This window comes from Primulina tabacum, chromosome 5 (genome assembly GCF_025594145.1).
Source record: "Primulina tabacum isolate GXHZ01 chromosome 5, ASM2559414v2, whole genome shotgun sequence".
NCBI classification, from domain to species: domain Eukaryota; kingdom Viridiplantae; phylum Streptophyta; class Magnoliopsida; order Lamiales; family Gesneriaceae; genus Primulina; species Primulina tabacum.
The window spans coordinates 727,973-754,118 of NC_134554.1; the positions used below are offsets into that span (position 1 = coordinate 727,973).

Below are 26,146 nucleotides of genomic sequence, written 5' to 3' on the forward strand. Positions count from 1 at the left end.
CATGAAACTTGTTTTGATGATCTAGGAAACTGGGATAATATTGATAAAAAAATAATATAAAAAAAAGTTAGAGACATTTTGGTAGAGAAAGGTCCAAAGAGAGATGCTCGTATTTTGTTTCCAAAAGATAGTACCAACACACATTTTAACGTATTGCATTATAGAAGAAGTTTACCAAACGAGGAGGAAAATGATAGAAGATGGCTATTATATTCATGTTCTTTAGATAAAATCTTTTGTTTTGTGGTAAATTGTTCAAAAAACAAAAGAAAAAGATTGATACTTAGTTAATGAAGCATACTATGACTGGCATAACTTGAGTAGTCTTGTAGCTCATGAAGCGAGTGAGGAGCATAATGGAGTGTATGAAATTATTTGAGTCGTTGTCTTCAATCCGAAAATATGAATATTGATGTTGCTACCAAACTCTTACAAGATATTGTTGTATTTCGTGAAGAGGGTAGAGAATCTGATTTTGATAGCGATTGTTGAAATTTATACAATGCGTAAAATAAAGAAAAAATAATAATCGCATAAATTTATACTATCACTAATCCCTCGACGATGAAATTTATACAATGCATAAAATAAAGAAAAATAATAATCGCATAAATTATCAGTCCATTTAGGCTATGTTTAGTAACCACGATAAGGGAATGATTATTTAATAACCATTCTCTTATCTCGCGTTTGGTTCGTTTTTTATTAATCTACAGACCATTGATTATGATTGAAAGCCCACACTATTTCATGTTATTTGTGTGATTAAATATCCCTTCTCAAAGGGTGTGATAATTAATAATTTTTGAATAGTGATCATGATAAGATTGTATATTGACCATAATATCTTTGAATTGTTTTCTTCAATATAATATTAAAATTAAAATTAGTGAAAATTTAATAATTAATATAATATTTAAATTTTTATTATATTTTTTATAAATTAATTTCATATAATATCACACCATCTATTAATCCATATATCTCATTTTTTAATCACTCTAACTATTAATCATTTACTTATCCTATCACACGTATCAAACAGAGTCTTAGAGAAAAACAATATTGTGTTTCTTGGTCAATTAATTTGCCAAATATATACATAATCAAACATAATAAGAATGCATTTATGTATGTCGTATGTGTGTGTGTACTTTGTATATGCAAAGCCTGCGAAATTTACATTATAAGTATTATGTATATTTTTTTGGGAAGAATATTATTATTAACATATCTTCTTCTTCTTCTTTTTTTTTTTTTGTGAGCATATTTATTATATTAGCTTCCGATATTAATATATAATAATCCATTTCTGACAGCATCAGTGGCGCTTTGATCTTACTGGGTTTGGGATTCGAGCTAAAGCCATGGATCGAGCTGGTTTTGGAAATCAAAACGACAAAATGTTCGTTTTCTATAATTCATCATTCATTAATTAGTTTATTAATTACCCTCACCACTTTATATGTATAAATTATACATGTTTTTTTTAAATGAATACATGTTAAGTACCTATATTCAACACTTTATTTGATGTTTTAATTTGTAGTATTACGTTACACACGGAATTTGTACGCGCATACAATGGTGAGGATTTTGTTCCAAAATAATATAAATTTAAAAATTATCTAATAATATATTGCAAAAGTGAGAGTTTTATAAAAATAATGCAATCCGAAAAAGAGTCTTCCGAATTCTATTTTTTTTTATAACCATGACAAGCTGTCACAGATTTCTTTCGGCCCTCTATATGGCGCGCATTTCCTCCGACTCACTTGCGCAAAATGCTTTAAACTGTCACGGATTCTTGTTCCCGGTTGTATTTTCCGACTACACTGTGTTGGTTTATCGAGCACAATAATTTTGAAGTATTTGACATATATTAATTTTATTTTTATTTTTTTTGAAATAATTGTGTATTATAATGTTATTTTTTGATAAGAATTTTTAAAATTTTATGTGATAATATTGTTCATTAATTTTGTCATTTCCTACGAGCAACTCTTAGAAGGTAGCGTTATTATTTTTGTTGGTAATATTGAATTTTTTTTGTATTTGGTGTTGTTATTATTATGATAACAATAAAATTTTTATATAAATAGTTATTAGTTATACGAGATAAATTAACATTTTTTGAGAAATAATTAATTATGTATCATTATTTTGTTTGTCATATGAGATAGACATCGTATATTTATAAAAATTGTTTTTTCTTGTTTGAATGACTGGAATATTATTTGAGTTAGATAAAATATTTTGGATTAACCAATATCAACGTATGGCTCAATCACTCGTGATTTTCATTAATACACGATTAGTAGATGAATTATTTGTTATGTTGTAGTACACCAAATTATAAAATGTATTTGTTTAAATTTCGTTATAATATTTTTATTGAAATGACTAATTTTTATATTTTTTTAATATCCAATTTTCTTACTTTTTTGGAAAGTCTTTTTTTTTTTTTTTGGTTTAAAGTAACTTTTTTATATATTTTTTTTATTTAAAAAAATCCTATAAATTGAAGAGTGACATATTTTTAATTATAGAAGGTTATATTGTGAAATATTTAGCAAACAATACTAATTTTAAAATAGCATATTTAGATAAAATATTAATCTTTTTTTTTTAAAAAATGACTTTTACTATATTTGTCAATCATAATTAGGAATAAAAACCACAACAAAAATGCTAAGCGACAACGAATATTATCCGTTGCCTAGGCCATTTGAAAACTGTTGTAACTGAGGGTGTTGTTGAAAGTGTGTTCAACGACAACGGTTCGTAGATATAATTTGCGACGGTTTTTTAAATTAGCGACATATTTTATGCATGACTCAAATAAGAGAGTTGTCTCACAAAATACGATCAGTGAGATCGTCTCAAACAAATTTTTGCATTAAATTAATTAGCTATGGATACACGCACGCACGCACACTGCATGCAATTATACATTTTTTTTCAAATTATATATATTTTTTGTTGTTGAATTTGCACGATTATTCTATTTTCAATGTATTACATTATATTTATTTAATCCAAAATTATTTTTATTAGTATATCAAATTAAGTGTTATAAAACTCGATTAGTTTTGCGGAATGGGAGAGATAAAATATAAAGTTCAAAATGAAAAGAAATATAATAGAAGACGGGACCAGTCATGGATCGAGAACGTGATACATTTTGTGGGCATCGGAATTTTGGTACAACTTTGTTCAAACTATCACCATTTTCTTTGCTACTCCATTGAAGAAAAAGAGAAAATCGTAAAGTAATTTTATTTTGAATGAAAGTAAAAACTGATAGAATGATATTTCTCGTGTCATCGAAAATATAGTTAACAATCATGATATTACTCAAATATTTAAAATTATACAATAATATATGTCATGTTTTAATTGATCGTTCTCCTAGCTGAAACAATTACAACTCTCTAGCAACCCACCTCACGATGATTCCACTCTTTATAATCCATCAGTACTGAATACACACTACAACAATAAATGGCTATTGTGACACTTTTTTGTAGATATTTTTAATTAAATGTTGTTATAAATACTTAATAACGACACTTGTAAAAAATTAATAATGTGTAAAATAAAAAAACATATTAGATTAGTTATCATGACATTTTTAATTGATTTCATCTTTTATATGGATGAGAACAATTACTTTTCCCACATCGTAAAAAATCATTAAAAAACTTAAAAATTTTACTAGAAATAAGTGTGAGAATATTTGGGTTAGATAAATATTGGAGGAGGGAAAATAATTGTCTCCCTCCATATCCCTCCTCCTATATTTATCCAACCCAAATATTCTCACATTTGTTATTATCACTATAAATAACATACACGACACTTTTAGTTGTCATTATAAATGATTTTAACTGACATATAAATTTGTCATTATTACTATAATAACAAGGCATCTATAAATGTATTTAAACATGAGTTTTCCTGACATTTAAAATTGTCATTATATGAATAATTAGTAACACGTATGAAGTTGTCATTAACATCTTATAATGACATTAAAAAATGTCAGTAAGTTTAAGACGACATTGGAATAGATGACATTTGTTGGAGCTGTCACTAAAACTTAAATGTCACTAAATATTGAATATGATGACATTTATGAATGTCACCATAAGCATTTATTCTTGTAGTGACATTATCTTGACTATGATATCAATTATTATAAGATATCATGATTATCATTTTATCAAAAATTATAGTCAATGATATTGATACTATTCAAACATTTGAAATTGTAAAATAGCTCAAATGTAATTTTTCGACCACTATCCAACAATGTATATAAAAATTGTAGGGATACTATTATAGATATTGATTAATATACTATATCAAATAGTTAACAAGATTAGTCTTATTATTATTTAATTTCTTTCTAGAACTATTAAGTGATGTAATTTATCTAAAATAGCCTTCTTCTACGTACGTGTGAAATACATAGAAGAGATAGCTATTTATATGTATATAAAAAAATTTACACGCAATGAAGCCTTTTTTTTAAAAAAAAAATCCCTTAAATTAAACCGTGAGAAAATGAGTGCAATTTCTTAAATGTGAGGATATATTACTGAAAATGAGCATGGTTGACACCAAACTTAGATACCTAAATGGGAAAAATATATCCTTAAAATATATAATTTTTTTATCATGATATATAATAAAGAAACAAATATGTAATATCTAAGTTATATTTCATTTACTACGATGTCATATTTTGTTCAGTCCCTAGTTTAAAATTCTTTTAAAATTCAAAAAATGTAAATTTTTTTAACTAAAAGGCAAACAAAAGGGGCTTCTTGTGACCTTGTTTACATTGGTTTTTGCAAGGCAGATATAATAGAACTTATGACAACACCAGTGATTTCTAATATGATTTATCTTCATAGATCGACTAATAAAATAGCACATAACATGGCCCGGTTTTTTTTTTCTTCTTCGTCACCTATTATTTGGGTGAATGATGAATTTACTTTTTGATTTGTTCAATTTATAAAAGATGAATTATGCAATAAATTTACCAACTCTTCTACTCAAAAAAAAATAAAAATAAATAAATAAATAAATAAATAGGGCCTCTTGTTTCCAACTTTTCGTACCACCCACCCCCAAAAAAAAAAGTACACACTATGGTCCATACACAGCACATATCCTGTCAAACGATCTTGGCCGTTGATTTGGTCTCTTCTTTTGCTGGAACTCTCTTTTCCTGAAACTTTTCGATTCTTTAAATTGGATATATCTTCTCTCCAGTGATTTTTGTCCAATCATATACAGTTGTTTACACTTTCACATCGGCCTTTATGAAGGAATTGTATCACAATGAGTAATTTATAAAGGTTGGTTTGTTTTTTTCAGGAAATATATGATGCAGAATGTGAAATACAAATGACATTGAGAATACCAAAATCACATGGTAATCAGACCGAACCTCGTTTTTGGTTTTTTCACATCGTTAAAATGAAAAAAAATCTACCAGTTTTTACATAAAAATATAAAGGCTTGAATTTTAACGTTCGTCCATGTACAGTTGACTGAACATTTGATATGGTCCCATCGAGTAATTTTTGATTTCTTAAAAAATGTTATCCATAAAATTAAATTGAAACTTGAATCTAATTGTTAATTGTCCCACATCGGTTGGATAGAATACCTGGGAGCTGTATATATGGACTTGAGCAATCCTCCCTCCTTGAGCTAGCTTTTGGGGTTGAGTTAGGTTCAAGTGCCAATCTTAACATGGTATCAGAGCCAGGTTCCACCGTTATGTGTTGAACTGCCTATAGTTAGGCCACCCGTTCTGCCCATAATTGGGTCATTTGTAAACTTCACGCTCCAGATGTTCATTCCTGGACGTTAATTGTCCCACATCGGTTGGATACAATACCTGGGAGTTGTATATATATGGACTTGGACAATACTCCCTCCTTGAGCTAGCTTTTGGGGTGCCAATCTTAACACTAAATTACCAACCAAACTTTTGAATTTGAGAAAATAAATTGCTATTGCATGTAAATTAAACTAGAAATTGAAGATGAATGAAAGTGAATAAAACAATCCAATTAAAAGATATATTTGTAAAAATATTCAAAAATTAGAATAGTTGGTTAGATTTTTTTTTCGTTCGGATGATTTCAAGTATATATAGGATAAGATTGAAGAAATTCGAAATATGATAATAATAATTAGCATGTGGTATTATGAAATGAACGATGAATATTTAGTTTTAATTTTTTTTAATAAAAACCAAAATTTTTGGAACTTATGACCAATGTCCTTAAAAAACAAAGAACTAGCATTACTACTAAAACTATTAAGAATCGTTGATTTTTTGAAATAGGACTGAATGATATAAAGATGTTAAATAAATAAATATTGATTTATAAATTTAATCTTATATAGAACTCGAATAAAATGTTAGATGAAACAAAAGATATGTAATAAACTAATTCGTTATCGTTTGCACCAAACAATGCTTTATGAATTAATATAACAAAATCAAACCAAAAATATGATGTTTTGAATTGAAAGTTGCTTTATCAAATAATGAGTATTAAGTTAAATCAGTTCGGTCATTTGATTTTAGTTTATCCGTATTCACCATTTTGAAATGGAAAGATAAAATAAAGGGAAGAGATAATTCTTTCTGAATCTAACGACTGAAAATCTGCACCTTACCCTTTTTCAAACTGTAACCGTACGATCAACAATTTCAATATCAGCCGTACGACCAAATCCTATCCTCACCTAACCGTCAAATTTTCGAAAATTGAATTTCAAAAGAGTTGGGGAGGGAGTATATATATATACGTATGACTCAGAATTCTGCGAAAATTTCTCTCTCTAAAAACCCCTCAAAATCTGAGGGTCATCGGCAAAATCTTGACCCATATATGATGTATTGAGTTTTGGATCTCTCGGGATTTCAGGGAAATCGAACTAATTTAAAAATTTTGCGTGGAAGAAGAAAAGAAATCGATTTTTCACGAGCGAGAGATCATCAAACTCTGGAAACCAGAAGATTTATCCAATTTATTTACCCCGGAAACTGCAGATTCGTTCTGATTTTTAGTTTTACTGCATGCGATTAAATATACAGTATCTTTGTTTTGGAGAAGAAAATTGAAGAAACTTGGGTGATGGAGCAGAGTGAAACGGCGGCAGTGGCCAGGCAGTTGGATTTTGCGGCCAGTTGTAAAGCTTCTGGAACTACAAACGCTAATGGCAAGGGGAATTCGATTCTGCCAGAGCATCCGCAGGCTCAGTTACAGTCGAAGTTGCTGGCCTTGGCGCCATCGCGGCAATTTCATGCAAGTTCTCGATTGCCGCAGCAGGTGGCACAGACAAAAATACCTTCTACGGGACCGAAGCGGATAAGGTCTCTGTCCAAATCACCACCACGCGAAATTGCTTCTACCGGGAGACAAAAGAAATCGCTGCCAATTTTGTTACCTCGGGCTCACCCAGTTAAGCTGGTTTCTTTACCTAAGTCTGCCCTGCAGCCATTGCAGTGAGTCCTTGCAACTTATTTTTTTATGTTAATTGTCTGGACATTTTGGTTATAATTTCGTCCAGGATAAACGAGGCATATCGTATTTTATTTTATTATTTGGAAGATGGTGAATACGCATCGAGTCTTCGACAAAACAAAATATAAAACTTTGAAATACAGCACACCAAATTGAGAACTCAAACAATTGAGTCTACACTCTACAACCCAGCATACAACTCTATTTTATGCTCAAGACTTTTCCATAATTGAGCTTAGAAAAAGTTTAGTTATGTCTTACCATCTCAAACTCTTGGTGTCTTGAAAAAAAGTCGAAAGTGATTCCCAAGTTCCTTTTGTGTGTTGAAATTTCAAATCCACCACAACAAATCTGTTATGGCAGCAAACAACGGATACATGGCTATGCCCGCTTTGGCTTTCCATTTCATCAATGCCTTGGCCTTACTTGGTGGGATTATGTTATTAACCCCAACAGTAGCTCGTAAATCAGGTTTGAGTAGGTAGTGCTTTATTTCTCAGTGTTCTCTACAACGAGAGTAATATCCACCATAATCACCTTTCTATGGCACACACCGAATTATTGGCATGATGAAAGAAATCAGCAATAAACCGTGACTTTGGAACTCCTCTACCTTCTCCACACTTAAAAGAATCTTTTCTCGTCTAGAAGATGAGACAAAGCTGCAATCCAAATGCATACTGAGAGTTTCTAAAGGACCCCTGCTCTGATATGACTGTTGGTTTTAGGTCCAGGATAAATATTGCACCTTGTTATTTATTTCAATATTGTAGAAGATTGTGAATACACATTAAAAAACAAAAGATTCAAACTCTCAAATACACCCACCAATTTCAGATCCAAAGCAGTTTGCCTTAAACTCACAAGACTTTCTTTATGATTGAGCTTGTTGCTTTGGGATGGTTTACAATGAGGAAAAGTTTATCTATTTATACTCAAATGAATCCAAAAATTTTGTATGTGAATACATGTGCAAGCTTCGACCAACCATTATTTACTCACTAATTTACTCCACAAACGCAACTCAAATGCTGCCCAAAATGTTCTATTGCTTAAATAATCTTTCCACGAGGAAGTGATTTTAATACTTTTGTGTTGAGGTTTGAATTGAGAAGGTAGAAAAGAAAGATTTTTGGATGCTTTTTTATGGGACTTTGAATTGATTAGAATTCCAGTCAATTTCAGAAGTGAAAGTTTAGTTAAATATTAATTTAGCTGTGAATGGATATTTGATAATGTAAAGGGTAGAGTATGTGTTTATATGTTTAACGGTTTATGTGTACTGTCATACTTTTCTGTAGCAGAAACTGAGCCATACGGTTCAAATCTGCAATGTGTCGAAATCATGGATAGAGGTATTGACGTGAAACGGCAGCGTAAAAGTACTGTAAGATGGGTTTAGAGTTCAAATACAGAAAATTACAGTTACGGATGATAGTCATTTTCATTTCAAAATTCGCTTTATTTTGTGTTCCTGGTCGTGTTGCATTTTTTGTCACTTCCTCGTGCTCGAGAAATTTATATAGAGCGGCTTAGATGTAACAAGCCTTTATATCTTAGTTGTAAGAGATGATAATTAGTGATTACTAACTCTGGTGATATTCAGGAACACAGAGTCCCCAAAAACTCGAGCGCTGTGTCATCTAGATATGAAGGATTGCACTCCGAAGAAGCAGAAACATTGCAACTGTAAAAATTCTAGATGCTTGAAGATGTAAGTACATTTCTCTAATTGATTAACATCTCCTTAACAAAGGCAACTTAATAATTTTTTTTGCTGTTTGGTACAACCATTTCAGTGAATTCCAATTTACAAACCTCATGAATCCCTTGGTAGGAAAAGATGAAATCAGTGAACATTTGATTGTGATAAACAGATAAAGTAACTACCTCATTTTTGGCACGTTGCTGCCTGCAGCTGAGTAATTGGAAGATGCGCAGTTTTTTGCAGAAATGTTTTGGAAAAAAAAGTTTTTCTAATTTCTTGCATTTTTTTATAATGTTGAAATTATAATACTATTTGATCACGCTATGCTGTTTGATACTAGTGATGAACCTTTTTCTAGTTTTTGCACTTGGAGAAGTAGTCAACTTGTCTAACTAGATATGCAGTTTTGGACAAACATAGAATGTCAGATTGAGAAAAAAAAGCGAAACTTTATTTCTAAACCTGTTTCTGGTCTAATGGCCCTTGCATTAGTTTGGTTGATTGAAGAACATACACTAAGTTTTATTTAACTCTGCTGTGCAGTAAATTTCTGTTCTGCCTTTTACTCGTTGAATTGATTTTGTGCAAATCCTTTTCGTGTAGTGGTTTACTGATCTTGGTTAAGCTTGCTGTAATGACCAACAGGTACTGCGAATGCTTTACCTCTGGGATCTACTGCGATGGATGTAGTTGTATCGGCTGTCATAATAAAATAGAATATGAGGCCAACAGGAAGGCATCAATTTATGCCATACTAGAGAGAAATCCTAACGCCTTCATGCCGAAGATAGCTATCAGTCCGCATGGAGCCTCGGATGTACGGGCACTTAACATGATTTTCTGATAATTTCTGACTGCTTTTTAAGCCACAATTTAATTCTTTGATTTTCCTTATGCTTTGGCATCCATAGTACCAGATTTTAAATCCTACTGAAGTAACGATTTTTCTTATCCCGATTGTGTTCTACTAGGAACTAAAACTTTTATTTTAGTTAAATTTGATATATGACGATGTTTTGTAATTGCATACTTTTAACCGACTCAAGGAAAATCTAGGTTGAACACTACAAAGGATGCAATTGTAAGAAGTCCGGGTGCCTGAAGAAGTACTGTGAGTGCTTCCAGGCCAATATTCTGTGCTCTGACAAATGCAAATGCATGGACTGCAAAAATTTTGACGGAAGTGAAGAAAGGAAAGCTCTTTTCCATGGGATTCCAGCAAACTCTGCGACAGTCATCCAACAGGTGACCAATGCAGCCGTTAGAACTCCACCATCCAAGAAGAGTAAAAATCAGAGAATGCTCTTTCGGGTCACACTTAATGATCAATTGACTAGCAGGCTTCGACAATTTTCTCAGGTGCCTATGAAATAGTTAATGGAACTTCATACTTCGTTAGAAATTATAATTTTTTTGGCAGTTTTGTTTCTTCGTTTTGTGTTCTTAAATTGGTGAAGCACTTGTCTAGTTTCCAATGTTGCCGCACCTCAGTTCATGCTGCTGATTAAAAAAAAAAACTGTCAAACACTTGTTTAAAGTCTACATAAAATCTTGTTTCTTCTGTAAATAGGAAACTCGCTTGGCATCGGATGCATCTTATCCCGCGTTATCATCTATTCACCTGTCTAAACCTGACTATGCAACAACTTTAGGACCCACCTTTTATAGGTAAAACTTTGATGTTTTTCGTATTTTTTGTGTACTTGCTTGGAATACTTACTAATTTAAGATTTGCAGGTATCCGCACATGTTACTTTGCTTTATAAACACTTATTCTTTATCCCTCTGATTGAAGGTCTTCTTTGGCTGGCATGATCCAATCACATCATGTGAAAGATCTCTGCGCACTCTTAATTAAAGATTCAGCAGAAGCAGCAAGGACATTTACAGGTAGATAAAGGCCATGGGCCACGTCCATTATTTTTGTAAGTTCAAGATTAAAAAAAATTTGTACTTGCTTATTCAGAAGAAAAGACAACGATTACAAATGATGAGGGTGTGAAAGAGGCCACAATCTATGTTGTTTCATCGCACATAGACCATAAGGATAACCATAATTTAGACGGAAATCAAGAAGATGGAATTAGAACTTCGTCGGGGGAGTCGGCTGGCTCTGCTATAGATAACCGAAGACCATTTTCTCCAACAACACTTGCATTAATGTGTGATGAACAAGATACATCATTTATGACAGATGATTTTCCACATCACATCTCAAGTTCTGACGCGAGAACGCCAATGGAGTCATCATCCATGAATGGCCTTAGCTCATTATATGCGGAACAAGAAAAGCTTGTATTAACCAAATTGAATTGCTATTTCAAAGAACTCATCTCGAGGCACTGGTTCAAAGGTGATCCCTTGTCTTCTTATTTTCTGAAACCTTTAGCGAACCAATGCCGTGCACATTGATATCTACTTTTTTTTTTGTTGAGAATTACGAGATTGTGATTCCCTTAAAATGCAGTGTTTTGAATATCTGACATATATTGCAGAAACTAAAGTAGAACACAAAGCGGACAATGACTTGTGCACCAACACATTCACGGATGGATGACAGTCAGAAACACAGCTGCGGAGTCTGTGGAACCTTTTGTTCCATCATAAATCTTTAAGATTCAAAGATTGCTACAGCAATCGATATCTTGGAGATGTGCAGAATGAAATTGTAATTGTGTAGCTCTGAATAAGGAATGGCAAGGTCAAGTCGTTTAAATTGGCGATTTTGGGTCCTCAAAGGCTAATTTTTTGTGTAATGTTGTCTTACCAAGGGGAATTTTGGTCTTTATTTGTTTTTGCTTGTGACTTGTTATGCAGTTGGAATGAGATATTGGGGTTATTATTCTAATATTAGATGATTTATTGCTATATATGTTGAGATGCACATTTTCGCTTAGTTTACTATGTTAGATTGTAAAATGTATGAAACCATCACCAAACTTTATAACATAATCGAGTAGGTTTATTGTGAGACGGTCTCATGAATCTTTATCTGTGAGACATGTCAATCATACCGATATTCATAATAAAAAATAATACGCTTAGCATAGAAGTAATATTTTTTCATGGATGACTCAAATAAGAAATTTGTCTCACAAAATACGACCCGTGAGATCGTCTTACACAAATTTTTGTCAATATAATCATTGTTATTTACGATGATAGCAAAAAAAAAAAAAGCCCTACGAAATAGGGTTATGCATTTAATTAATTCAGCAATTATATGATTCAAATACATGTTTTTAAGTTGATTAATTCAATCTCAATCAAATGAAGACTATATATTTTAGCATAGATAAACAAAAAAAAAAAATTTTAAAAAAAAACGAAAGTTGGAAGGTTATGCCCAGTCCCTCGATCAGAACATAGAATTTTTTTAAAAAAAACAAAACCTGAAAATTATATTTATAATAAATAAAAATATATAAAAAGTGCACTTTGACAGCAAACAAGCTTTTCGAGCTCATGGATTGTGGGAGTAAACGTTTTACTCCCACAGCATCCCTACTGTAGTATAGAAACATAAATTATAATAAGAGAAAATGATACAAGAAAGATTGACAACACATAGTTCAATAAAAAAATTGAAAAGATAAAAAAAGAGAGAATATATTTTTTTTAAAAAAAAACTGGAAGAATTGGAATATAAAAAAAATCAATAATTAATTTTTTTTAAATGTTTGTAATGGATCGTGAGAGAATTTTTTTACTCCCAAAGCATCCCCTATTAGGAATGTCAATTCGGGCTAGTCGGGGTCGGATTGACGCATGATAATACTAGAAAATTGCTCACAACGCATGATGAATCAGGTTTGAATTTCGGTTTCCTTTGTCTAGATTTTTACGAGTTGACGTTGTAGCGGAGGTACAAGAGCTAAAGCATGGGGTGCTACTACACGACGTTGATAGCGGCTGGTTCTGATTCGATAATAATACATTGATATCTGTTGATTGTGTTGCAATAGTGATGCCAATGTGTTACATTCTGATATGTTTCGACTTAAATATTCTGTTAGATATTGGCTTCGTAGGATAGATGGCAGATCACTTCCCATTTCTTCCCAGCGTCCTTCCAACAAATATATTTTTTGATTTAGACTGTCGAGCCAACTCAACCTGTACGAGATCCATTGTATCAGGAAAACTCCAAAGTCAATCTTCAGTGAGGTTGAAACATGCTTCAAGATGTTTTTTTTATGGCGCCCCTGTAAAATACGGATTTTCTGCATCATCCTTTTGTGGTACGTCAGGCAATGGAATCTTGTCTGGAAAAAGACATTCCCAATTTAAGGAACTGCTTGAAGAGGAGAACTTTTACCTGATAACGGAGGTTGTTACTTAGAGCATCTCTTAATTTTTGTCTCTGTTTTCTCTTCTTGTTGGTGCAAGTGTATCTTGGATTCAAATGTTCTGTAGGGATGACACTCTATATTGAGAACATATTTTCTGGAAGTAAGTGCAAAGAAAAATGTTTGTTATATTGTGGACAAGCTATTTTATCAATTATTTATGTTATTCTCCTATTTTCATGGAAAAAAAGCTGGCTATCAGTTAGATATGTACAACCAAAATCAGAACACCAGAGAGTGAGCGATAATGTTCGGGCGATTATGACCCAAAAAAGGAAAAAATATAAAAGGTAGGCAAGTGCTGGAAACGCATCGTTCAGTGCTAGTCCTTGACATAATAGTGATTCATCCCTACATCGGGAAAAATAACCGCATTCAGCAATGGAGAACATAACCGAGAAATAACTCGTACAAAATCAAATTTCATCTGTTGTAACAAGGATCGTGAGTAAGACATGCTCAAAGACGGCATGAGGTTCTTTAGAGTGCTCCATCTTCAAGGATCTAGCCAATAGTTCAATTTTTTTTAAAAGGTTCGTTTTCGGGATGTAATTAGGTTTATCATCACCAAGATTGGGACGTCGAAAATCAATTCTCAACAAAACAAAAACACATGACAAGTAGGAGTAAAAGCAAGAAGAGGCCTTACAAAGTCGAGTTAACAAGGTGCACTACTCTTTGCTTGTATGTACGACACTGTTCCACCAGATCAACAAGGACCTCCTGCTTGATTCCCTGCCATCCAAAATCACATAAATTGTCAATATCTCATAGTTTATCAAAGTTTTTTTGGAGCATTATGCATCATATTATTTTAGCTTCCGTATATATAGCCAAAGAAAGTATTCACCAATTTAACAAATAGAAAAAATACTCAAATCTATTCATTGTCACTTCAAATAGCGGGAAGTCACATATTATCCCAATTGAACTACAATACTGCTCAAGCACAACTACCCACTGGCAATGACTGCTAGCCAGAAAGTTTGTGGTCATATTATGTGAAAAAAGCATACCTCTTTGTTACTAGGATCCAAAGCACTCAGCATTTCTGCAAGGACATCCATGATGCCACGTGCATTTTGAATATCTGCAAAGCTAAAACCAAAAAAGGACAATGGATCAAAGATCACATAACTAACATAACAAACTAAGTCTCACGGTAAAACTATCATTGTGCCTGATTTCACATTTATTAATTGCTAAGAACAAGAGCAGCACAGCATCGTTAACAGAGGAGCAGATATGGATGATCGCATAATATTAGAAGAAATAGGATGGTGGGGCTTTACTTAGAGCTCACCAATGAAATGGCACAAACAGTTTCACTAGTTAATGCTTTCTGAATGACATTATAATTTGCATTAGGAATATTAAAACGAATTGTACAAACCAAGATGTTGATGGATAAGCTCAACGGAAATCCACCTGTTTTCTACAGCATGATACGCATACATTAACTTTGCTCACAAGAACACAAGCCTTTCGGCACTTCTGATGAAAATTACATTGACAACTCAAATCATTCTCAGCGAAAAAGAAGGAATTTAAATCTGGAAAAAAATAATAAAATACCTCAATGTTGCTTCAGCAGAAGACTCGGTTGCATCAGGTCTAGATTCAGAATTACGAAGAACTTGTGGATAAGATGTCACAGGAACTGTTTGTGCTGGTGTGACAACAGGTGCTGACCGATCCGATCTCTGAGGGAAAACTGCTCCAAGACGCTGATAAAATTGCCACAGATTGCAGAGATCCACAAATATATATATACATATCAACCATCACATATCAGGCAAAAAAAATGAAATGGAAAGAACAAAACAAAAGGATCCTGGAACAATACCAGTAAATCCTGGTATGCTGTAAAGTATTGGGGATATCTCGCTTTAGTTCCTCCAAAGGCTTCGTGCCAAGTATCTATTAGAATTAACATCTTCTCTTTTACATTAAAGTCTGGCTGCAATAGCAAATTTTATGTTGGTAAAACTGTGGCAGGAGACCAAGAAAGAGAGAACAAACAGTAAGAACAATGCATAGAATTAGTCAATTAGATTACCTTCTTTCCCACAATTTTCACCATCTCATGAGGCAAATCTTTCTCAGCAACGTGCATATGAACTATGTCACCACAATTCTTTACAGTGGTCTCTAACAGCTAAAGAATGAAAAGAAAACAAATGCGTCGACCTTCCATATTTCATGGAGGTAAAATTAATTTTTTGACACTCAATTCCAGCCAATTAAGACGCATTTGGATTATTATACCAAAAGAGAACGCATAAACTTTACACATGAAAAGAGGGAAAATATATATGTTCAGGAAAGAAATATCAAGCTTACTGTCTAGGCAAGGAGTTGGACTTTTGGATTTTTGCTACCAAGACGTTTCTTTATACCTCTCACGACTTCTTTGGCTTGTGTGGAGCAAAGAAAAGGTGAACATAAGGAAACAAAAAAAATAAGTCATAAAAAAAATAACCATCAATGTACCATCAAACACTAAGCAAGCCGAGGGGGGCGGGGGGGGGGGGGGGGGGGGGGGGGGTGTGGATCAATTTTCTTGTATCTACCAGTGAACACTGAAAATCCAGTCTACCCCACGCCCAACACACACACACAAACAAAGAGCAAATCCCTTCCTCCGATGGGGTAGAGTAATTTATATGTGCCTTATATGGTACCTGGAACTGTATAGTAGAAGAAACTTTAACCATCTAAAGCTGATAATCAGTCAGTCAATCGGAGGTACAAAAATAGTATAGGCATATTCACAGAGCTAAAAATATTAATAATACATTCCATCATCAGCAATTATTTATTGAAAAATAAAAGAGTAAAGAATTCTGCAAGAAAATTCAAGAATACTAGTAACTTCAAGCACCCAAGAAACAAGACTTTATTTTCCAATGCTCAATAACAAAAAAATGAACTAAATACGGGTGATAAACATAGTAAAGAATTCCCGATTAGAAATGTACATATCTATTGATTTATTAATTAATTAATTTCGTTCCTGTTTAAAAAATCCTTTCAAATTCACAGGACAAGTCATACAGAATTCTACGACAATCAATTGTTTATAAAGATATCACTTGTATAGTCAAGTATTCGAGAAACATTTCCAAACCACAAGAAATTAAACAACACAATTATTTCAGTCATCCAAGAAACAAGCCTCTATTTATTTCCAATTATTATCCACGAAGTATACTAATCCAAACCAAAATTAACGAATACTTGTAATTTAAAACATCCAAGAAAAATAGAATCATTTCCCATTCAATTGGTACGAAAATAATTCCAGGCAAATACCAAATAAAAGAACACGAGTATAGAAAAATTACGCAGGATCGTGATTGCATATATCACAGATCTCAATGTTCATAGCCCAATCAGGTCCAATTAGCATGTCACCTGTCCCTCTTTCCACCATCGAATTCACCATTTTTCTTCTACCCTAATTATGAAAACCCTCGTCCCGGAGGAAAAAATTTGAAATCACAGTTGTCCCCTCTGCGCGAGCAAGAACTTAAAAGAAATTCGACAATAAGCCTCAAGAAATGCATACGAATTGATCAAAACACAATAAATAAATCCTGAAAAAGGACACAAAAATGATGATCTTGGGGAATCCGATCGCTGGCATTTATCAATTCTGTTAAGAAGATGTTTTTTTTAAAGAAAGTTTCGACTAAGTTTATTTCGCTTTTACTTTTGGCAGAAATATAAATTAACCAATTAAAACTATTATTTTTTACTCTACAATGACAAAAGTACCCCTTAATTATTTAATTTCTTTAAATTATTAAAATACCAATAGCATATACGGTATACCACAAACAAATAATTAAAATCAACTACTAACTTCAATCATAAAAAAGTACTAAGAAATTATATTTATTAACATTAAAAGTTACAGTATTTATTTAAAAGAAATGGTAAAGTCTCATTAACATAAAAAATATTAATCGATATAAATTTTTAGTTAAAATAGTTTTTATTTCAATTTTTATAATATTCTATTTATTTGCATCTCAAATTAATTTTTTAATATTCTTTAGATGATAAAAATCAAAATGATATTAAAAATAAACACAATAGAGCTACAAATAAAAAATATTGTATCATGCAAATAAGTCAAGTAATATTAATCACGAAAGTCAAGTTACATAAAAATTTTGAATTTTATTTAAATACCAAACAAACAATAAGTAGTTTTATTAATTTTAATCCCATTTTTTTTCTTTTTCGTTTTTTTATTGAATGAATTTCAAAATTCATTTTAAATAATTTTGTTGTTAAAATAGAATACATAGTCGATAAATTTTACCAAATATTTGAGATATCATAACCATTTTAAGACTCGAGGAGTAATTAAGAGTGTTTTTGATATTAAAAATGTTATTAAAGTAAAAATGAAGTGTGATCAGTGTAAATATCACTGCGGTTGATTTGGCGGTCATAGATTTAGATGACTGATCAAACGACGGAGATATATTTCGAGAAAAGGTTAACTGATTTTGATAGCTACAATCAGTATTTTGTGGGTTTTATTATATAAAGGTGATACAAATATTAAGATAATTGAGTATTATTTACATTATTGATATAAAATTAACTTCAATAAAAGAAAATTTGAGTATGTAATAAACTTTTTTTGTCCTTTTCTAAACTATAATTGCACGATTTAAATTTAATATTCAATTTATTATATAAATTTCTTTAATATTAATTTTATAAAACTTAATATTTCAAATAATATTCAAGATAGATTTTTTCTATAACTTGAAAAAGATTAATTCATTTAAAAGTGTCGAATAATATGTCTTTAAAAAGAAAACGTATTTACTCGAATTTATAATGTTATCAAAACTATAACATATTGGAATAATTGATAACTGACACACAGTAAATTATCGTGTTAACGATATTCAATATACACCCCAAACCATCTGGTTAATACGTAACCGGAATTCTCACTGTGGCCGGTCCTGATTTCATGTCCTCGAGTATCAGATTCAGCAGAGTTCGAGCTACCGGGCCTTCATTGCCTGCCAAGAAAGAAACAAAGCATATCATGTTACACGACCAAAAACTACACTAGATGTTTGAAACGAGACTATAAAGGCTATGAAAAACAATCCAATCATATCTATTTATAGTTCTCCAACAAAGGGATCATCCAGAGTTGCTTAAAGACCATCTCACCATCGCCAATTACTTGATCGTCCCATTGTGTTACTGCACGAACAAGTACTCCACTTCCAATAAGCATCATTTCATTTGCTTGCTTCCCTTCCTCTGTGGTCATGTCTCCCACTCGTATCCCTCGAATTTTTCCCTCATCCACCAGCCCTTCAGCAAGAACTATAACTCTCTTTGCAGTGCACCCACTGAGAATTTTGTCAAATTTAGGCATCACAAGCTCGTTGTCTTTCGTAACAAAAGCCACGTTCATATTAGGCCCTTCAGCAATGTATCCTTCGTCATCCAGCCAAATAGCGGCATAAGCGTCATTTTCTTCCGCCTCCATTTTTGACAGTACATTTGGGAGATAATTCACGCTCTTCATAACAGAGAATTGGGGTGGTTTTATCGGGATTGATGAAGTTACTGCTTTGACGCCTTTGTAATTTGAAGGAGATTCATCTTGGATTATAATCGCATGAAGGGCTGATTCATGGCAGCCAGAGGAAGATAACTGGAAATCGCCAGGTCCCGCTGAGAGCCAGTATCTTAATGATCCATTTCTGCACTTTGAAGCGGCCACTGTTTGTATGAGTATCAGTTTAATGCTTTCTCTGTTGAAGGGGAGATTTATCTTGGCCATGGTTGCTGAACCAATGATACGGTCTAGATGTTGGTCTAACTCGTAAAGATGTCTGTGGATGCAAAGAAAGGAAGAATATTTATGAGTTTTGAGAACACTTGAAGATTTGTTTGGTTATTAGTTCATATTAAAAGTTTGGAACAAGTTTAACAAAAAAGTTGAAACTGTAAAAGTTATTGACTTTTATGTAAAAATAATCTTTAGTCGATTCATCCATCTAAAATAAAGATAAAGGTCGCTCCAACTCGAGACTAACATTTGCAATGTTAAGCCTACGTTTCATTGGTATGAGTATGAATATGTCCAATCACACAGATGAGTGATCATATGATGATTGCACTAAACAACCCTTCCTCTAACTCTCCAAGTAATTATCAATTATCGAGTGGATTAGTCCGCAGTTATGGTTGTACAACATTAGTCCTTTGACCCCATACAACATAGAGGCTCTGCGTACTAGTACTGCATTTTGACTCGTTTATCGACTCCGCTAGGGTCATTAGGTGCGAGGTTGGGTATAGTTTCGACATATGTAAAAACAATTCATTGTAGTCGGGGATTCACTGTTCACCTATTGGTATAGATATCTCATGTGATATAATGAATTAATAGTGCAAGGAATCTCTGGTACTTTAAGAAAAAGCGTTTTTTTCTTTGTTCACACACGATGACACTATAATCACTCATAGATACTTCACATTGTTATCAAATTCATTTGCAACTCTCGATATATCAATGGTTGCAGATTTGATTGTGATATATGTGATGAAAGGACTGTATTGTATGATAATCATAACTTACTGGCTCTTATATGCACTATCAACGATACATAGGGGATCATAGGACGATGTTACCGGAAGCTCTAACCATGATCTGATTGATCTAATCAAACTTGAGTTCTGACATTTTTGTTCGATGGGTTGATCAGAAGAACGAGGCTAATTAGGGTGAGCCTAAATAAAGACAGATGTTGTTCTGAATCACATGAAGTTGTGAACGCACAGCTAGCTATATCTCTGAACTATTGAAGGTAACACAAGTATTGAATTTTGAACTTCCGTTGAGATAGTCAAATTCAAATAGTTGAATTTGATGATTAAGTTTGATAAAGATTAAACATATAGCTTATAAAAGAGTTTATAAGTGTATTTAATATTTGGAGGTTACGGGAGTTTGCTTGGCTGCTAATCTTTTGACGAAATTGCATTAACTAATTTAGTGAATAAGTTCTGAAATAGACATCTGCAAAAAATGAGTCAGTGGATCGAAATTTTTATTTTTTATTAAAATAATGAGATCTGTCCTCTCATCGCATTAGCGTTGTCTCATCGTCGATCGTGATTATTATGAAATCACAATTATCTAATTAGTAAATTTAGAATAAGTTAATTAAATATTAATTAAGTAGTTTTTAATATTATATATTAATTAAATAATAGTTATTTAATTATATCATGCATTGTCAATAGTTGAAAATAGTACATGTGATAATTGATCAGAGAGAGATGATTGATCCAGAAGGGTCTATAATTAATAAATTAAATAATATTTATTTAATTGTATGATTAAGTTATTTTTAGTTATGACAGTTATTGATAAATATATAAGATACATGATCAATACCGTGACATGAATCGTAAATGCATGGATGTGATGTACCAAAAAATCCGCGGTGAAACATTATGTGGTTTTATATCATATGATAAAAAAATAATCGAGAGACATGACCAATATACTAGGTATATGTTATGATATTTTACATTGTTGTTTTTTAATTATTTGATAGTTATTAAAGTGGACCTGTTTGTGGCTCGTTCCAACTCTTAAATTTGTATTCTAATGTGTCATGAAAATTTATTTTAACTATTGATTTAGTGGAAGATCAAGATTTGAATTGAATATCGAAGGCATGTAAAATATTGAAATATTATGTAATATTGCATTTGCATACCTGCAATTACCTAAATGTAGGATTTAGATATGTGCATGACTCTCACGGATCAAATAACTCTCAGTTGAATCCGACAAACATACAAATAAACAACACCACATGTTCGCCTTTGTGCCGTCATGGTTCTGCCAGAGTCCTGCCGTCTTTCAGCGATTGATCTCAACGTAAATTTCTCCAATATTTTCTAGTGTGCATTAGAAAAGAAATCAAGTTTTCAATCGTGGACCTAATTCTTGGAGATTGAAGAAATGCGACTTCTAGTAGATCATTTGTAATGATCTACAAGGATTATATCTGTTTAAAATCTGGAATAATTTGTGTCCAATGTTTAGAACATAATAGTAATAAACTTTAAACCTCCTATATATGAATTTGAATCATATGGTACTCAAGTTATGTTTTTTGACGGTCAAACTAAAAATTTTAAACTTTCGTTGTGTCATGGTTACGAGAAAATTCTACATCAACATAAACAACAAAGTTTTCTTCCAGGAAGAGGATCGCCAGTTCACAAAGGATCACTTTGTCTCTTCAGTTTTCCTCAACATTTATGTGATCATCGTACATAATTAAAGATAACAACATATATGTGCCCTCTAAACTTGTAGCATATTAACACCTCCCCTACCCAACGCATAAAAGGAGCTGAAAACACTGACCCGTCCACAATGGCCGCCGTATCAAAGACCCCATGCCCTCTATGAACCATGTGATCGTCCATAGGGATCACCATGGCTGCAGGATCAGTAGTTATTCCACCAAAGAGGCTAGAGTACATAGCCAAATATTTCTGCTTGCTTTTGTACGTTTCTCTACTTTTTCTGAATCTTTCAATCACCTTTAAGTCATAAAGAAACAAGAAAATCAAATTACAGTACTACCCTTCTATATGTTTCACCCATCAGAGCACAGGATAAATAAGCTCAACTGTGTGTTTAATGAGTGGTGAAAGAGAGCAAACCTCTGAAGAAGTAAAGACGGGAACATCAAATAATTGAGGAGACACTACTGGTTCTGCTGAAAATGACATAAGAATATCATATTCAGAATCTTTATGAGAACATTTTCAGGTTTTACTGGATTCGAATGTTGAGATAGGCAGCAACGGAGCCAAAAGGGGCGAGCAGTAGTTTTTCTATAGATTCTTAAATTAATGTGATATATATTGCACGAGAACATAAAATTTTCAGTCCCTTTCCACTATTTTTCAAGATACAGAGTAATAATTTCAATTATCGACAAAAATCCTGGCTCCGGAGCCGAGGATAAAACAACTACAATCATCACGCTCGAGTTCAAAAATCTTTCATATTTTGTAAAGATTGAAATGATATCATCTCATTAACCGTATTTGTTTTGCGTGAGGTATACTCCAAATTTATGAATGTTGCAGCAGCTCGAGAATTTTATAGTTACTTGAACTCGAGAATCAAATAAAACACAATAAAGAAAGTCAGCAATCTTAAGCACCTCGAAAAAAAGTCACCCGCAATCAATTGTAATTCGAGAAACTTACCAATAGAAAACTGGGCTTGGCTTGAATCCTTGAAAACATTCGATGGGAAATTCTGAGTTTTGAGTGGTAAATTCAGAGACCCATTTCTCCAAAATGAAATATTCTTCGAGACAAAAGGTAAATTTGGAGATTGCCGAGTCAGCCCTGATTGAAGTGATGATGGTGGTGAGATGGAGTTGGCAAGAGTTCTTGGAGAAGCCATTTACGTTGACTCGGTGAAAAAGAGTTTCCAACACGAGAACAAGAATCGATCGAATTGTATTTACTATTATAAAATTTCATAATTTTGGACTGAACAAAGTGGATTATGGAGAGGATCGAAGAATGCGACAAACCCGGCCGATCGGCAGCAGCATGCATTTTTATACTAGGCGATATAGATTCAGGACTCAATTTTTTTGGTCAAATTACCAATTTCCATATCTTCATTTATATATATATATATATATATATATATATATAAAAATAGAATAAAAGTATAACAAAAAAACTCAACATGGTATTGAATAAGAAAAAAAATGTTTTAATATAATTAAATAACTTATTTTTTTTAGGGTTTTCCTTCTTTTTTTTTTTGGGAAAGTAAATAGGCACTTATTTCCATTAGTCATTTAATATGGTTACACAAATTGGATTTTACAAAGATACCCAATAAAATATAAAAGTACTCATTCATTTAATAAAATATACCATGGCAATCTACTGTAGTAAATATGTAACTAACCTATAACTAAATATCTCATATTTCAATTTCTAAAATTTCTGAAATAACTAAAACATCTTTTTGTGCTTATTTTTAATAATAAATAAAAATTTGTAAAAAAAATAATTTAATTGAAACATGTAGGTAGACGAATATTCTGATCCATTAATTGATGGATTACCATTTGCCAACTATACGATCCTGGTACATCAAAGTTAAATATTTACAAAATTTGTCATTTGGTCGTTTTCATCTCTCCTTCACTCGTTTGCATTTACACAGGTGCAGCATGACTAACACTAGCAGCAGCCCAGGAATCATAAGATGCAAGGGTGAACGTTCGTGAAGTTTTTTTTTAAAAATTATGTGTACTTTTTTGGGAAAAAAATTGAACTATGTATTCAAGTATCCAATGAATAGACAAAATTAAACCTGTAATTTTCATTTGCATGTGGTAGCTGCGGTGGTATGGAAATCAGGAGAGCCACTGAAAGTGGAAGAGATAGAAGTGGATCCACCAAAATCATATGAAATTAGGATCAAAATGCTTTGTGCTAGCATGTGCCACACTGATATCCTATGCTCCAAGGGCCTCCCTGTTGTAAGTTATACATTCCCTTGCTAGAAAACATGTAATAATTTTTTTTGTTCCTATTAAGATTATGTGCAGTAATTAAGATGCAAGAAATATATGTCATGTTGATTTCGTTTTATTCCCAGCCTTTGTTTCCTCGGATTCCCGGTCACGAAGGGGTCGGGTAAGTGCTTTCTCTTCGATTCTGATTGCACCGTTACTGTTGACTATAAGTTTTGTTCATTATTCACTGTTTTGAGTACAGAATGATTGAGAGTGTGGGAGATAAGGTTACAAACTTGAACAAAGGAGATACGGTGATGCCACTTTATCTTGGAGAATGTGGGGAATGCCTCAACTGCAGTTCAGGGAAGACGAATTTATGCCACAAATATCCCATCAGTTTCACTGGCCTGCTGAGGATGGCACATCAAGAATATCTATTAACGGGGAAAGAATTTACCACCACTTTAGCTGCTCGACGTGGTCCGAATACGTAGTCATAGAGGCCTGTTACGCGTACAAGGTCGATCCCAGAGTGTCGCTTCCACATGCCAGTTTCCTTTGTTGTGGTTTTACTACAGGTTTTGGAGCAGCATTTAGAGAAATCACTCTTGAGAAAGGCTCAGCTGTTGCTGTCATTGGCCTCGGTGCTGTCGGACTCGGGGTAATTCAGCCACGTACTTTCTATTGATACGAACTGTAGGACTTTCTTCTGCAACATATTCTGATAACATTCTAATTAATTCTTTTAATTTTCCATAATCAATGCATGTGGTAAATTTTCATTGGTTTAAGCAAAAATGTTACAGAAATTTCTTATAGTGTACAAGGCATATCCTGTGAATTGAGTGGTCTAACTCTACATCTATTTATTTTCTCTGAAAACACAAACGCAGGCTGCCAAGGGAGCACAAATGCAAGGGGCGGGGAAAATAATCGGGATCGATATAAACGATTTGAAGGGGGAGAAAGGAAAAGCTTTCGGGATCACAGACTTCATCAACCCCAAAAGTTCAGGTAAATCTGTATCCGACTTGATCAAAGATGCTACGGGGGGGGCTTGGAGTCGATTACTGCTTCGAGTGCACTTGAGTGCCAGACTTGCTCAATGAAGCCGTCGATGGTTCAAAAGTGGTATGTATGAGACCACCCTCTTACACATGTAAGTATTTGAAATAGATGTCCTGTAATATTAAAAGGGTAATTTGTTATGAATCAACAGGGGCTCGGGACAACGGTGTTCATCGGCGCAGGACTCGAGACGAGTGGCGAGCTCAAATACATTCCGCTCTTGTGTGGTAGGACTCTGAAGGGTTCAATCTATGGAGGAGTAAGGCCTCGATCAGACCTCCCAAAAATAGTAGAAAATTGTATCAACAAGGTAAAAATTTATTCATTTGTTACTTATTCAAGATTTTTGTGACGTCATGTAAATCGTGGGGGAATAAATTGTAATTTTTTTGTGTGCAGGAATTTAATCTTGACGAGCTGATAACTCATGAGGTTTTACTTGATGAGATTAACAAAGGGTTTGATTACATGAAGCATCCCAAGTGTGTCAAAGTTGTGATTAAATTTTAGATGAAATTGGGAAAATGAGTTTGGGGTTGGAAAGTTTGAAAGTAACATGAGTAAGAAGAACGGGTGTTTAACTTTTATAACTGATACAAAATAATACTTTTATAATTGAAATTTCGATGCTTATATCATGCGTTGCTTTTTTGTGTTAGTTATAAATAGTTATTTTTGTGTTAGTTATAAATAATTATGTTATATATATATAGATTTATTATTTCTATGCATAAAAATAAAACATTAAGATTGGAGATGTCAAAACGGGCGGGGGGTTGAGCCAGCCTGCAACCCGTCATTAGATAGGGGCGGGGTGGAGAATAGTTAGACGATGATGAAAAATTTATGTTTTGAGATAACAAAGAAGATGTTTTT

General features: G+C 32.8%; 3 protein-coding genes and 1 pseudogene across 12 annotated transcripts; 2 read left to right on the top strand and 2 right to left on the bottom strand.

The window, feature by feature from the left end:
• The first annotated feature begins 6,859 nt into the window (after positions 1–6,859).
• On the top strand, positions 6,860–12,155 carry LOC142545184 (protein tesmin/TSO1-like CXC 7). 3 transcript variants are annotated; one of them, XM_075652185.1, is made up of 8 exons: positions 6,860–7,543; positions 9,169–9,276; positions 9,916–10,087; positions 10,327–10,629; positions 10,841–10,938; positions 11,066–11,160; positions 11,240–11,623; positions 11,766–12,152. In XM_075652185.1, the coding sequence occupies exons 1-8, from the start codon at positions 7,173–7,175 to the stop codon at positions 11,825–11,827; spliced, it is 1,593 nt and encodes a 530-aa protein (XP_075508300.1). In that variant the 5' UTR covers positions 6,860–7,172; the 3' UTR covers positions 11,828–12,152. The 3 variants fall into 3 exon arrangements, with proteins under 3 accessions (XP_075508300.1, XP_075508299.1, XP_075508301.1); XM_075652184.1 differs by having other exon boundaries at positions 11,237–11,623; positions 11,766–12,150; XM_075652186.1 differs by lacking the exon at positions 10,327–10,629 and having other exon boundaries at positions 11,237–11,623; positions 11,766–12,155.
• Positions 12,156–13,176: 1,021 nt separating this feature from the next.
• Positions 13,177–17,316, bottom strand: LOC142545185 (TOM1-like protein 9). Of its 7 annotated transcripts, XM_075652189.1 has the most exons (8): positions 16,967–17,316; positions 15,963–16,036; positions 15,679–15,777; positions 15,466–15,579; positions 15,195–15,346; positions 14,636–14,717; positions 14,269–14,354; positions 13,723–13,970 (listed from the first exon to the last, which is right to left on the bottom strand). In XM_075652189.1, the coding sequence occupies exons 3-8, from the start codon at positions 15,733–15,735 to the stop codon at positions 13,778–13,780; spliced, it is 684 nt and encodes a 227-aa protein (XP_075508304.1). In that variant the 5' UTR covers positions 15,736–15,777; positions 15,963–16,036; positions 16,967–17,316; the 3' UTR covers positions 13,723–13,777. The 7 variants fall into 7 exon arrangements, 6 of the variants coding, with proteins under 6 accessions (XP_075508307.1, XP_075508305.1, XP_075508308.1 ...); XM_075652192.1 differs by lacking the exon at positions 13,723–13,970 and adding exons at positions 13,177–13,475; positions 13,589–13,680 and having other exon boundaries at positions 15,679–17,316; XM_075652190.1 differs by lacking the exon at positions 13,723–13,970 and adding exons at positions 13,177–13,475; positions 13,589–13,716 and having other exon boundaries at positions 15,679–17,316.
• A 1,133-nt stretch (positions 17,317–18,449) lies between these two features.
• On the bottom strand, positions 18,450–23,292 carry LOC142545187 (D-amino-acid transaminase, chloroplastic). 2 transcript variants are annotated; one of them, XM_075652195.1, is made up of 5 exons: positions 22,920–23,292; positions 22,365–22,417; positions 22,063–22,241; positions 18,831–19,504; positions 18,450–18,673 (listed from the first exon to the last, which is right to left on the bottom strand). In XM_075652195.1, exons 1-5 carry the CDS (start codon positions 23,119–23,121, stop codon positions 18,579–18,581), a joined length of 1,203 nt encoding a protein of 400 aa, XP_075508310.1. In that variant the 5' UTR covers positions 23,122–23,292; the 3' UTR covers positions 18,450–18,578. The 2 variants fall into 2 exon arrangements, with proteins under 2 accessions (XP_075508310.1, XP_075508309.1); XM_075652194.1 differs by having other exon boundaries at positions 22,365–22,420.
• A 544-nt stretch (positions 23,293–23,836) lies between these two features.
• On the top strand, positions 23,837–25,903 carry LOC142544525 (8-hydroxygeraniol oxidoreductase-like; annotated as a pseudogene).
• The last annotated feature ends 243 nt before the right edge of the window (positions 25,904–26,146 follow it).

What these genes read in the sequence shown, in the direction of transcription:
- LOC142545184 (XM_075652184.1), top strand. Translation starts at nt 7,173, where the DNA reads ATGGAGCAGAGTGAAACGGCGGCAGTGGCCAGGCAGTTGGATTTTGCG. An exon ending in GGCTTCGACAATTTTCTCAG is followed by an intron (nt 10,630 to 10,840) that starts GTGCCTATGAAA and finishes TTCTGTAAATAG; the next exon opens with GAAACTCGCTTGGCATCGGA. An exon ending in TTAGGACCCACCTTTTATAG is followed by an intron (nt 10,939 to 11,065) that starts GTAAAACTTTGA and finishes CTCTGATTGAAG; the next exon opens with GTCTTCTTTGGCTGGCATGA.
- LOC142545185 (XM_075652189.1), bottom strand. Translation starts at nt 15,735, where the DNA reads ATGCACGTTGCTGAGAAAGATTTGCCTCATGAGATGGTGAAAATTGTG. An exon ending in TGAAAATTGTGGGAAAGAAG is followed by an intron (nt 15,580 to 15,678) that starts GTAATCTAATTG and finishes TTGCTATTGCAG; the next exon opens with CCAGACTTTAATGTAAAAGA. An exon ending in TGGATCCTAGTAACAAAGAG is followed by an intron (nt 14,355 to 14,635) that starts GTATGCTTTTTT and finishes TTTGGATGGCAG; the next exon opens with GGAATCAAGCAGGAGGTCCT.
- LOC142545187 (XM_075652194.1), bottom strand. Translation starts at nt 23,121, where the DNA reads ATGGCTTCTCCAAGAACTCTTGCCAACTCCATCTCACCACCATCATCA. An exon ending in CCGTCTTTACTTCTTCAGAG is followed by an intron (nt 22,242 to 22,364) that starts GTTTGCTCTCTT and finishes TATGACTTAAAG; the next exon opens with GTGATTGAAAGATTCAGAAA. An exon ending in CGATCAAGTAATTGGCGATG is followed by an intron (nt 18,674 to 18,830) that starts GTGAGATGGTCT and finishes CTTTCTTGGCAG; the next exon opens with GCAATGAAGGCCCGGTAGCT.